We start from the raw sequence: 12692 nt of genomic DNA, 5'->3' as shown, positions 1-12692 counted from the left end.
AAAGTAGGACAATCAAAACAGTTTCCATGTTCCTTTTTCTCCTTATTTTCTGGCTTTACTAATTTTAGTGCATTGTTACCACAAAAATATTAATCCTAATATATGTGCTTAGAACGAGTGAATTTATCTCTCATAGCAATATCTGACTTTGAACAACGTAGTTTATACAAAAACTATAAAAAAATCCAAAAAAAAAGACAAAAGAAGAACTTTCCTCTCCCCAAATTCCAATTCTCATTTTAACTTGTTAATTTTATGTTTATGTAATTATCTTCATAAATTGTTTCAAATCATTTCTGAGGTTAAAATTTCTCAATAATGAAGCCAAAAACGAATAAAAAATTCTTTTCGAAATCAGATTCCTGAGTCTTCCATTGTTGACTTGTCAATGTAAACGCTGCAAAAGTGAAATATGCTTTCCAAGCCTGATATTGATAGCCACATCTCCTGTCAAGCTTTATATCAACTGTGCATTTCTTCCATCCAGCTCTATATATGAATCTGCAACATAGCCGAATGCAACGTATTTCTTCCGACATTTCACATGATCATGGGTGGATCAACCCATTTCTCTGTTTTCTTACTCGTCGCAATAATTTTACTCTGTTCTTCAAGCAAAACTGTAAATGCAACTTGCTATGCAAGTGAGAAACAAGCTCTTATGGACTTCAAGAAAGACTTGGAAGATCTCTCTGGTAGACTCTCGTCTTGGATACACGACGTTGATTGCTGCAAATGGGAAGGAGTTGTTTGTAGCAACCGAAGTGGCCGCGTGATTCAACTTCACCTTCAGAGGCCTGTTCCTGAAATTCATGTCGTTGGTGATGAGGAAGAATCACCATTAAGCGGTAAAATCAGTCATTCGTTACAAAATTTGACTCACTTGCGTTACCTTGATCTAAGTCTAAATGATTTCAGTGGAATTCCAATTCCCAGTTTTTTTGGGTCTCTCAGAAGTCTAAGGTACCTGGATTTATCTGGAGCTGGATTTCAAGGAATGGTTCCCTATCAGCTTGGAAACCTATCAAGTTTACGCACTTTAAGCATAACCTGCAGTGTCTATTCGTCCGATCTTCAAGTTGATAACCTGCAATGGTTGGCTGGTCTCTCGAATCTGGAACACCTAGACATGAGTGGCGTGGACCTTAGTCTAGCGTCTAATTGGCTAGAGGTGATTAACACGATCCCTTCTTTGGTAGAGGTACATTTGTCCTCTTGTCAGCTTGATTTAATTTCTCATTATCTTGGCAGAGATACATTTGTCTTCCATGCCAACTTTTCTTCTCTTACTGTCCTAGATCTTTCTAGAAATAGAAATTTTCTTGGACACCTCATCCCTAGATGGATTTTCGGTCTTACTACCCTTGCTTCCCTTGATTTAAGTTGGAACTCATTTGAAGGCCCATTGCCCAGAGGTCCTTGGAACTTGACTTCCCTCCAGCACTTGGATCTTTCTGTCAACTATCTGAATGGTTCACTATCAGATGAGCTTATTCATCTTAACAATCTCATTTCTCTCAACCTTTCGGAGAAATATTTCGAAGGCTTCTTGGATGGAATTTGGAATTGGAGTTCCCTTACATCTTTGAATCTATCATATAATAACTTCGCCACCTTCCTTCCAAGCCAATTATCAACCTATATAGTAAAAGCGTGAATGGGTTCGGTGGTTGCTGTGCTGACGTGGATGTATTTTATTGGCTGGAGTTTGGTCGTCAATCACGTGCGACTCGTGTGCTTTCGCTGGGAGGAGAAGTGCAATTCTTCTTGTTGTCCGAGAATGAGGACTTTGGTTTTATTCTTTGGTTCTCCATGTGTGTGTATCTTATGAATATTTTTTTGGCTTATAGTGAAAGGACTGATGGGATCAATACCACTCCAATTTACGGGGCTCAAGGTAACCACTACCATCAATCTATTCCCACCTTTTTCTCTCTCGTCTTTTGACAAATAATTATGCTGAGCAAACAAGTTTCCTCAAGGTAACCATCTCTCTCTCCGGAACCAATGAATCACAATGTTCCAATTTAACACCCACTTCTTCTCATTTTCGCAATCTTTTCCGGGTAGCTTCCAGATCTGCTTAATTCTCTTGTAAGTTCTTCTTCATCAATAAATATTATTGGTGGATTCTGCTTTCAAATTTTTTTCTTTTGCAAATAACTCTCTCCCAATGCTTTCACTTTGACTACCAAGATTAACCCAAAAAAATTACGTCTAATCATTCTGGAGGGGAAACGAAAAGAAATGAAGCATTTGCATGGTAATCGAGTGACTTTTAAGGTTAATCCTGTTATTTTGTAGATATTTCTTGGCTGTGAATTTTTCTTTTTCATTTTTAAAATTTTATGAATATTGGGTATCATTTGGTGATTATTTTGTTTTTTGGCTTTTTTGTGTGTATTATGACTGGTAAAGAAATAGAGGAGTTCACAAAGAGAACTACACGCAGTTGGTTTCTTCAGGTTGTTTATTGCTTGGTGTGGTTATACGGTAGTCTTTAAAAGATTTTTTTTGAGGGTTTTCTTGCCTAACTTTATGTTTGTTGTGATATTGCAGGTTCAGATATGGAAAATCTTTTGCAATGTGTCTTGCCTACGGTTTTTCATATAAATAGTCCAAGAAGATTATTCTCATTGCTTAAAGGGTTTGTTCTTTCCTCCCCTGCCTAAACGTCTCCAGCCTTTTTTCCTTTTTGTTCTCCAGTTTGGTTGTCTAACATTGTGGCTTGTTGTGGTTTTTTTTTCCCTTTGTAAGATAATTGGGTTGTTCCAGATCTTCTCTCTCTGCTTGATCTTCTTTAGCTCCAGAAGCAAGGAAATTTGCAGAATCTATCTCCAAACTATCTGGTTCTTTGTTGCCTCTTAATCTTTATTTCCTTTCTATATTTATTGGTTTTATTCCCCAAAAATTTTCACCTGGTTAATATATAAATTTTGCCTATATTGTTCCTTATTTCTTTATCCATGCTTTCTCACAAGACAGATGCAGCCAAGAGAGATCATCACCGAGAAACATTGCGGGCAATTTTGCATCCTTGGGTTTCGTCCTTCTTCATCTCAGGTTTTCTCTATTTTATTTTTTCATTTTTTTAACTTTTGTACTCTTTTTTAAGTAGTTTCTATGTTACTTGTTTCTTTCTTTTGGGTCTCTAGAGCCCCCTGTACAAACTTGTATGATATTTATTATATATGGAAAAATTACTTGGTAGAGAAATTGAAGGAAAAGGTTGTCGATAAACTCTGGAAAATGGAGTTTTCATGGCTCATCTGATGATTTTTTTTCTTTGTTTTTTGGTTTGTTATGTGTAGGGGTACGTTCAATTATTGACTCACAAAAGACGATCCATATGGTAACCAACCCAAAGTCTCCATTTGTGGAGATCAAATTTCATGTCAATGACTGTTAAAAACTTTAGTTTTTTTTCGTGTCTTTATTTTTGAGAAAACTATTTTTCTTATTTTTTCCTCTTGTGAAGTTTTGGTTCTCATTTTCCGGATAGTGTATATGGATTCTTTAAAACAAAAAAAAAATACTTTTGTGTTTTCTTAGCTGTTTTTTTCAACAAACGTTGTGTTTTCTTAGTTGCTGATAAAAGCACTGGAACTGATCAAGGAGATACTCGTTTTAAGAAGAAATAATAAAATTACATAGTCCTATGCGATATTTTTTTTGGAGAAAAATTTGTGTGAGTTGCATTTATGGTTGTAGAAGTAGTTATTTTTTTTTTGTCAAAATTGTAGAATTAGTTATTAGAATGATTGAAAAATTGGATTTTTGGTCGACTCATTATAGATGGTAAGAGCTTGAAAGTAAAATTGGATTTCTACTATTGTTTTAGGTAGAATAATTTCAAATGTATTCCACTTTGAATATGTCTGAAGAGCCAAGTTTTATTTGATTTAACTGTTCCACTGATGATGCATTATCCTGTTGGGTTTAATTATTCTTGCTGGCTTTGGTTAAGATTGTCTTTGTTGCTTTTTCGGTTCTTGAGATATTCCTTTTCTTTTGTTTAGAACATTAAAAGTAGAAGTGTGAAGATGCTCATGGGTTGCATTAATATCATCAAGAAATTTTGTCAGATCTCATTGCTTTTGGTTTCTCCTGAGATACTGTCTTGTCCTTTTACTTATTTATTTGCTTATTTTGACTTTCGGACTATTATTATAGGTTGGTATAAATTGCTTTTTTTTTTTTTACCAAAATTTGATATTTCTGATCAGAATTAAGTGTTCCATAGAAATTCAAATTCCTATGATAGTTTCTTGAGGATTTTTTTGTTCAAATGTTTGGTAATCTGGTTTATGACATTGCTTTTTGTCTGTAGCTTTTAACTTGGAGTTTTGTCTATAGAGAAGTTTTTCAAAACCCGTCGTTCACTGCTGGATAGGTATCTGCTTTCAGCCTTTCACGGGAATGAGATGGGAGTCTGAATGAAGCTGGAGCTCTCTGATGCTATTAGTCATTGAAAGTCTAGAATCATTTTGCTTGTGGCCAATTAGAAATACTTTGTTCTTTTCTTTGTCAATTTGTTCAATTGGCACTGGTATATGGTTTGGTCTCACTAAGTAGATTTTCTTTTTATACTGCATGTATATGCATTTTATTATTTGTTTGAATATATTGTAAAGGAAACTTATTGCTGTTAAATATCCTTTTCTAGGAACTGACAACTTTGATTTGTGATTTTTATCAACAAAAAACAAACTTATAGCTATTAAGTGCCTTTTTTAGGAACTAACAACTCACTGTTTGTATTTCTTCAACCTATATTTTTTCCCTTTCTCCTCCATTGCATGTGTCTTTTTTTATTTCTATTTTCATTCTATGCAAAAGCAAGGAGCATCTTAATGCTCTTAGTAGCCTACTCATTGTATTGTCTTGCATTTCCTTAATAGATTATTCATATTCACTGCTTAATAAAACTACAAAAACAAAATGGCAAAGTTTTTGGTGCATCTTTTTGTAACTTTTCATACTTAATATTTGAATTTGAATCATTGGGCATTTCTGGGCAACCTTGAAAATTACACCGCGTATCGCGCGGTGTACTCCTCCTAGTCCACTCTAACTTCCCTAATTTCACTTGCTCTTGGCGACAATCACTTTCGAGGTTCTATCCCAAGCTCTATTGCCAACATTTCCAACCTTCAATATCTTTATCTGTTTCATAACAACCTTAGCTCCTCTTTACCAAGTGAAGTATTCACATCGAAGGACTTGATTACACTTGATGCGGGCAGTAATCACTTGAATGGTCCAATTCCAAGGGCAGTTGGCAACTGTACCAAGCTAGAAATCCTTTTGCTACATAATAATGCTCTGTCTGGTTCAATTCCATCAAATTTAGGAAGATGTGCCCAGCTCAAAGAACTTTGGCTAAATGATAATGCTCTATCTGGCTCAATTCCTTCAAATTTAGGAAGATGTACCCAGCTCGAACACCTTTTGCTAAATGATAATGCTCTATCTGGTTCAATTCCATCAAATTTAGGAAAACTGTCATCCTTGGAGTTTTGGGATGTATCTCACAACAAACTCACTGGAACTCTTCCTGAAAGTCTTGGGCAGCTTTCCAAACTTGAAGAGCTTTGTATTTACAACAATTTAATGGAAGGCATTATGAGTGAGAGTCACTTAGACAATCTGACAGCTTTAAGGTATTTTGATGCATCTGAAAACTCTTTGACCTTAAAAGTAAGTGCAAGTTGGACTCCTCGTGCCCAATTTGAAACACTTGCATTGAGTTCGTGGAAGCTGGGTCCCCAATTTCCTACATGGATCCGATCACAAAAATTCCTTCAGTATTTGAACTTGTCATTCACGGGAATTTTAGATACCATTCCACCTTGGTTATTCAACTTATCATTGGATACCGTAGACCTTTCTCACAATCAAATCCATGGTAAGAGTTCAAATATCTCTGAAGTTGTTAAGGGTTTATATGTGCATTATATTTGAGCACATTCAAAATTATATTCAACCCATCATTGGTCCTTCTTGATTATTCAACCCATCATTGGTCCACGTGGAACTTTCTCAAAATTAATTTTATGGTAAAAGTTCAAATATCTCTAAAACTGTTAAAAGGTTTATATGCACACAACAATCAAACACATTCAATTGCCTACACACCCAATTAATTTATCATTGATTGACATATTTAGAACTTAATTTCCAACTATTTATTTTCAGGAGGCATCTCTCACATTTTGTGTGAAGTGAAGAATGAAAATCAAGTTCTTCAATATCTGGATCTTCGGGAGAATTCTCTATCAGGAGAAATTCCTGACTGTTGGATGAATTACCCATTCGTGTATCACATCGACCTCAACAGCAATAACTTCACTGGAAGCATTCCAAGGTCATTGTTTCATTTGGAAGGTCTGGACTATTTAGGCTTGGGTAATAACAGCCTCACTGGTCCGATAACCTTTGACTTTGAATAAATAAGTTTGGAATTCGGAACCCTCCAGCAGAGTTGTGGTGATGTAATTGCAGGTCAAGCTGCAATCCCAAATCTTTCATATATAGAAAATGTTGTAATTTTTAACAGTCGTTAATGGATTCTCTCCTTTTCTTTCACATATATTAATTATTAAACACTCAATTATATTATATGTAAATTAGATTGACAAGCTAACATATATTTTCTTTCTTTCTTTTTTTCTTTGTACATTTCAACAGATTATCAATCCAGTTCGAAATGAAATATCTATTATATAAAATTATTTAGATTTTGAGATAAAATTTTTTACATACATGAACATTTTAACAATTAATCACTTATCCTTGGAAATTAGGTTCTAATATGAAGGGGAGGCACAAAAAAATTCAGAATCCATAGAAGTACGTCGTATTGATACTTACTTTCATTGGTTATTTCAACCACATATTGATACTTACATTCATTGGTTATTTTAACCACAATTTTTAACTAAAAGCATTTCAAACACATCTCCACAAGTATTGCAATAATTTATGCACAAAGTGCGAGGCATGCCCAAAATTATAATCACAATAAAATAATCAATAATTATACACTTACAAAGTTAAGACAATAAGATAATCATTACGTTACATGCTTACAATTAATTATTGTCTAAGAATCTGCTATTTCAAGCATCGTTGGTTCGTGGTCCATCAAAAATAATGGGACTCCTATACCTAAATCATAAAATTCAGATCTAGTTCTAATAGGAGCCAAAGAATTACACACTCAACAACTTTATAATAAAAAGTCAAAAATTAAAAACAAAATAAAGCATCTCTACCCAGCAAACCACCATTGCCATGACAGGTTGTAATACCTTCGCACATCGAAAGTCACATATGTTACCACATCTACTTAAAGCCAATTTCTAATATCGTTTGTAATGTTTGGAGGAAAATTTTGAGGCTAGTATCCATATACTCGAAAGCCAAGTAAAAAGTAGTCTTATCGTACTTGTGAACTTGTTCCTAAAAATTTCCTAAACTGTATAAAAAATTCTTCGATTAATAAATCATTCAAAAAACTTAAAAAGTTTTAAAAACCTGTCAAGAAATTATAAAGCTAATCACTCAATGAATATAATATCTCTACAAAAATGCACCAAATAGTTCCGAGATTTTCTTTCTAGGAAAAATCAAATCACCACTGGGACTTTTTGTCCACTACGTTTTCATATGTATAATTAAAAAAAAAAAGTACATACAGTCAAGAATCATCAACTTAAAAAGTTTCTTGCACACATGATCGCTTTTGCACCTCCCTCTCTTGTTCCAGCTAAAAGTTTGTCACACATGCCAAATCAAATGGATTAAAGGGATAGTAAATTTAGAACTCATGGACATACATTTTCTGGGCTCAAATGCCCAGGTATAACAAACATCGCAAAAAACAAGAAGATATTCTACCATCCTACCTGACCTGTCGTTATTTATAGTTTTCCATAGATCCCTTCTCTAATTCCAATTCCATTGATCAAAGTGACAAATCAAAGAGACATATTTGAATAAAGACATATCAAAAACTTCAAATAACACGATGGATCTCTTTTTGGGTTTGTGTGAAAGAGGTCAAGAGAAAGTTTGGTAATTGGCAATTAATATTAAAAAGGAGATGATGGAGGAGGAGGACGGGCCACTGTGAACGTTGAGAGGAAGAGAAATTAAAAAAAATTCTATATGAATTAGGTATTTTTGGAACTGTTTTCATCATCTTTATTGTAGTGGTATATAACAAAAATATTGTAGTTGTTTGTTGAGGTGTTTTTAAAATTTTAAAATTCTTGGGGGTTTTTTTTATTATTAAATAAAAATCACCCACCACCATCGCTACCACTCTTTCCCTTCTTCTCTCTTCTCCTGCTCTCTCCTCCTCCTTCCTCCTCCCTCCCCTCCTTTCACCCTTGGGTCAAAACTTGGGTAGACCCGTTTTTTAAAAACCCAATGATCTATATTGTACCACATCATTTGGTGAGATGGTATAGCATAATTTGGGTCATTGAATTATTGAAAATTTGGTTTATCCAAGTGTGACCCTAACCCAGACCACTCCCCTTTCTACGATGAGATGCTTAAGTTGCTACCGACCCTATCTGATGAGATATGGTCGCTATCGAAGGTCTCAACCCTTTTATAAGAGAGGGAGAAGGTTCTGCAAGTGGGAAAGAAGGGAGAGGAGAGGAGGGTAGGGAAAGGGAGGAGAAGGAAGGAGGGAAGGGGAAGGGAGGAGAAGGAAGGAGGCAGGATGAAGAGAAAGAGAAAGAGGGAGGAGAGAGGAGGGAGAGGGTGGTGATAGTGTTAGACAGCAGTGGATAGTGGTAGAAATTATTTTATTTTTATTTTTTAATTATATTTGAGAATCTATATCTATATAAATTTGAGAAGGAGTTTTTAGTATGGTTAAATCAAAATGCTTCCAACTCTTCGTTTTTTTTATAGAATTTTATTTTTTTTTTAAAATTGTTATATGTCCTTTCATGCCTTTTGAATTTAAAAAATAAGAAGTGGCTCCACTTATATAGGAATTTGGTTTGAAATCTATTAATGTAAGTCTAAATAAAAAGGAAACATCACCAAAACAACTAAAAGTAAAAAAGTAAATAATAACATTTTGTCTTCAACTTCGTAATTCTAACTAAGAGGGCAAATTATATAGAAAATGAAAAGGAAATAATATTAATTGGTCATGGATTTAAAAATTCAAGAATGATACCATTCATGAAACCTAAATTATGAAATCACTCCCTAATTAACAAAGTACTACTACCATTTGGATATGGAAAATTTTGTTTGAAATCTTTATTTTTGACAAAAAAAAAATAAAAACAACACCAATTCTACCAAAAAAAAAAAACAATGGAATATGGATTCAACTTCTCCTTTAAATTTTGAAATTATACAATTCAAAATGTATATGAAAAATAATTAAATTTGGTGTTTTATACTTGATATTGAATTTTTATTTTTATATTTTACTCACCAAATTCACTTTGCAATAGTGTAACATTGACAATATGTTAAGTTATATTTTGAATAAAAATAAAAAAAATTTGGACTCTCAGACCAATAGATGTGAAAAATGCTAATCACAATTACTACAAAAGGAAAATTTCAACACACATAGAGCAGTTATATACATTTATATATATGTAATTCTTATAAATGTATAAGAAAACTTTAGATTTTTTATAACGTAATATATCTAGAATGAAAAACTTTGATATTACTTTATTCTGATTGGATGGGTAAAAGAAAAAGGGAGACGTAGAGGAAGTGGGAATGGAGAAGGTTGGCCATGCAGGATAGAGGTTGGGGGCTATCCAAGTGTTTGGGAGAATGATAAGGGGAACGGGATAAAAAATTAAGTTATGAGAATAGGAAGTTTGAGGCAGAGATGAAGAGAATGGTGAGGAATTAAAGAATGATGAGAAAAGTCGAAAAAAGAAAGTGAATAACAAGATTGGGCGAAGAAAATAGGGAAGAAATAAGGGAATTACGCGAATATGACAAAGATGGCAAAAAACGATAGGAAGGATGACATTGCAATAGGGCCTGCGAAAGTCATAGGAGGCAGCGGATAGTCAATTGGCAAATAAAAAAGGGCAGAAAGGGTAATAGTTTTTAATAGTTTAAAAAATTGCTTTTGTATTTTACAAAGATTTTTTTGTAATCTATATTAAACTACATGAAAAACACTATTCTATAAAGCACTCAACAATTTTAAGGGTACAAGATGGACGAAATTTTTTTTCTAAAATCGAGAAAAATGAATTAGTTATAATTTATGTTTTTATATTATAATTTTTGATATGTCAATATAACATGATATCTTTCGTCAACTATTGATAAATAGGTTTTCAATTGCTCTATCATGTAAATTATTATAAATTAAATTATTTTATTCAAAATTTTATCTTATATTGATAGACAATAGGTAAAAATTTTGATTTCAATTAATTTAAGATGTTAAAATCAAGAAAGTCCATTTTGTACTCACGAAGTAATTTTTTTGAACATGTTAAGCACAACTTCTTTGAAAGTTGTAATCCTTTTCATATCCTCTATCAAGTACTTCAATGTATATGTATACATTTTTTTTTGAATTAAAATATAAATATGTGCATAACACGGATCAAAATTCTAGTATATGTATGAATTGGAGATTATTTTCCACTCTAGATTACTAGTTTTAACGAATAGTCCACACCTGTCACATCGAAACTTCAAATCTTAAATCAGAAAAAAGACTGACATTGCATCGTTGTCCATTGCTGACTTGTCAGTGTAATAGACCAAAAGTGTGTAATTCTTTCCGAGCCTGATTTTTGGCAGCCAAGTCAAAGTCTCTGAGGCTTAACAATATGAGAAGCGCTGCTTGCTGTAAATTTTCATTGAAACATTATTGCTTAATATGCAGTTACTTCTTCCAACGAATTTTTATTACCCCCTTCAATCTAATTGTCTAGTGAGCGTAACTTTCAACTCCCTTTGAATCTCTTCTTATTAGAAATTCTAAAATCCGATCGACTCTAAATGATGGGAGAATGCCTTTAAAAAGAAATAAATATCGAAAAACTTGAAGAAAAATAAAGCAGTGCCCCGGGAAGTGTTTGAGGAATAACTTTGTTGCTATTACCCAATCACATGCTATGAAACAAATAGAAGGCTCTTATGCATGTCTGTATTGTGATTCAAGCAGTTGTTGAAATTTCAGCAATTTAGGTGATATTAAAAATTTGTGAGAGTTGAATACTTTCAGTGATATAAGAATCGACCTTGATGTTCGTGAGAGATCAATTTATGTAAAACTTTGTGAGAGTTTTAATCACTCTCTATCTTTTTCATTTTTTTTAATCACTCTCTATCTTGTTAATCACTAAAGGAAATTTTAGTTAATGTAAATTTTTTGTTTTTTACTAATTATATATATATTTTTTGGATAATGCATAAAGGCTATAGAAGGTTTCTAGATTTTAACCATGACATGTTGACGTGGAATAAAATGGTGACCCGTCAAGGACAAACGCAGTTTACATAATTGAATTGTGGATGAATATTACCTTTGCTTTGCCTTGTGCAGATAAGATTGTGACGTTTATCAATCTTTTTATTTGCGTACAATTTCTCTTCGCTTAACACTAACCCTTGTGGAGTTGTAGTACTATAAAAGCAAGGGAGAATTGCGAGTTTGGTCCCTAATCTTTGGAGAATTGACTAAAAGCTCACTTTTGTTTCAAATATTAAGTCTCTTATTATTCATCATTACAAATTTTGTTAGGATTTTGACCTATTCTTTGTTGTTCAAACCAATTTTTGTATATAACTACTAGTGATGAAGTACATTATAAATGGTGCTAACTTTCAAAAATAAAAGTTCTAAATTAATTTTATTAGTGTAATAGAGAAATTCTCTCCAACACAATAAAGAGGAATCTAGTCCCTAATTCAATCAATAGCCTTGGTGTAAGCACCTTTTTAAGAATTCACAAGTGCCATTCGAGAGTAGTTATCAAGTTAGCTAAACACTAGTTACAACCATGTTGGGTTGGTTTGTGTTACATGAATTGAATTGTAAATTATTATTTACCCCCCATTTGTTTCGCCTTCGACCACATAATCAGTCCACTAGTTATGTTTTAACATATACTTATCCCCTGTAGTTTTAGATGTAAAATTGATTCGAAGCACATCTAGTAATATAACAAAAAAAAGCACATCTAGTAACGGCATTCGTTAAAATTTCAATTAAGTTCTTATTTAAATATGAAATATAACAAGATCCTAACCACTTTACCTAAAATCATAGGAAGATCACGTGATCGAATGTGAAATCAGTGTGGGGTTGGGTGGATATTCTATATTTCATGCCTCACACAAGTTTTTGAAATATGTTTGCATCAATTAATATGAGGGATAAATTCAGAAACCTCCCCTACCTCCCCTAAGGTTTCTAACAATATCACTACTTCCCTTGAGGTTTGTAAAATTGTACAAACCTCCCTTGAGATTAATGTTTTAGTAACAAATTAATCCAAATCACAAAACGTAACATTTAAAAATACTTTAAGGAGAAAAATGAAACTTTTATTCCATAAATACCCCTTATACATGTATATAAGTTGCATTAGTAAAAGCATAAAAAAATTAAAAGTTAGAAATAATTAATACATACATTTCACTATTCAAAAAGTTCACATTCA

The 12692-nt window shown here is 33.0% G+C and overlaps 1 protein-coding gene across 8 annotated transcripts; it reads left to right on the top strand.

Moving 5' to 3' along the window:
- Positions 1–465: 465 nt before the first annotated feature.
- Positions 466–4676, top strand: LOC113724421 (receptor-like protein EIX1). 8 transcript variants are annotated; one of them, XR_011827040.1, is made up of 7 exons: positions 466–848; positions 937–2094; positions 2197–2465; positions 2560–2647; positions 2758–2849; positions 2986–3063; positions 4394–4676. XR_011827040.1 is itself a non-coding variant. In XM_072073080.1 (7 exons), exon 1 carries the CDS (start codon positions 545–547, stop codon positions 1655–1657), a length of 1113 nt encoding a protein of 370 aa, XP_071929181.1. In that variant the 5' UTR covers positions 466–544; the 3' UTR covers positions 1658–1897; positions 1983–2094; positions 2197–2465; positions 2560–2647; positions 2758–2849; positions 2986–3063; positions 4394–4676. The 8 variants fall into 8 exon arrangements, 7 of the variants coding, with proteins under 7 accessions (XP_071929181.1, XP_071929184.1, XP_071929183.1 ...); XM_072073080.1 differs by having other exon boundaries at positions 466–1897; positions 1983–2094; XM_072073083.1 differs by having other exon boundaries at positions 466–2094; positions 2197–2263; positions 2419–2465.
- The last annotated feature ends 8016 nt before the right edge of the window (positions 4677–12692 follow it).

This window comes from Coffea arabica, chromosome 1c (genome assembly GCF_036785885.1).
Source record: "Coffea arabica cultivar ET-39 chromosome 1c, Coffea Arabica ET-39 HiFi, whole genome shotgun sequence".
NCBI classification, from domain to species: Eukaryota; Viridiplantae; Streptophyta; class Magnoliopsida; order Gentianales; family Rubiaceae; genus Coffea; species Coffea arabica.
This window is presented reverse-complemented; position numbering and strand designations above follow the sequence as displayed.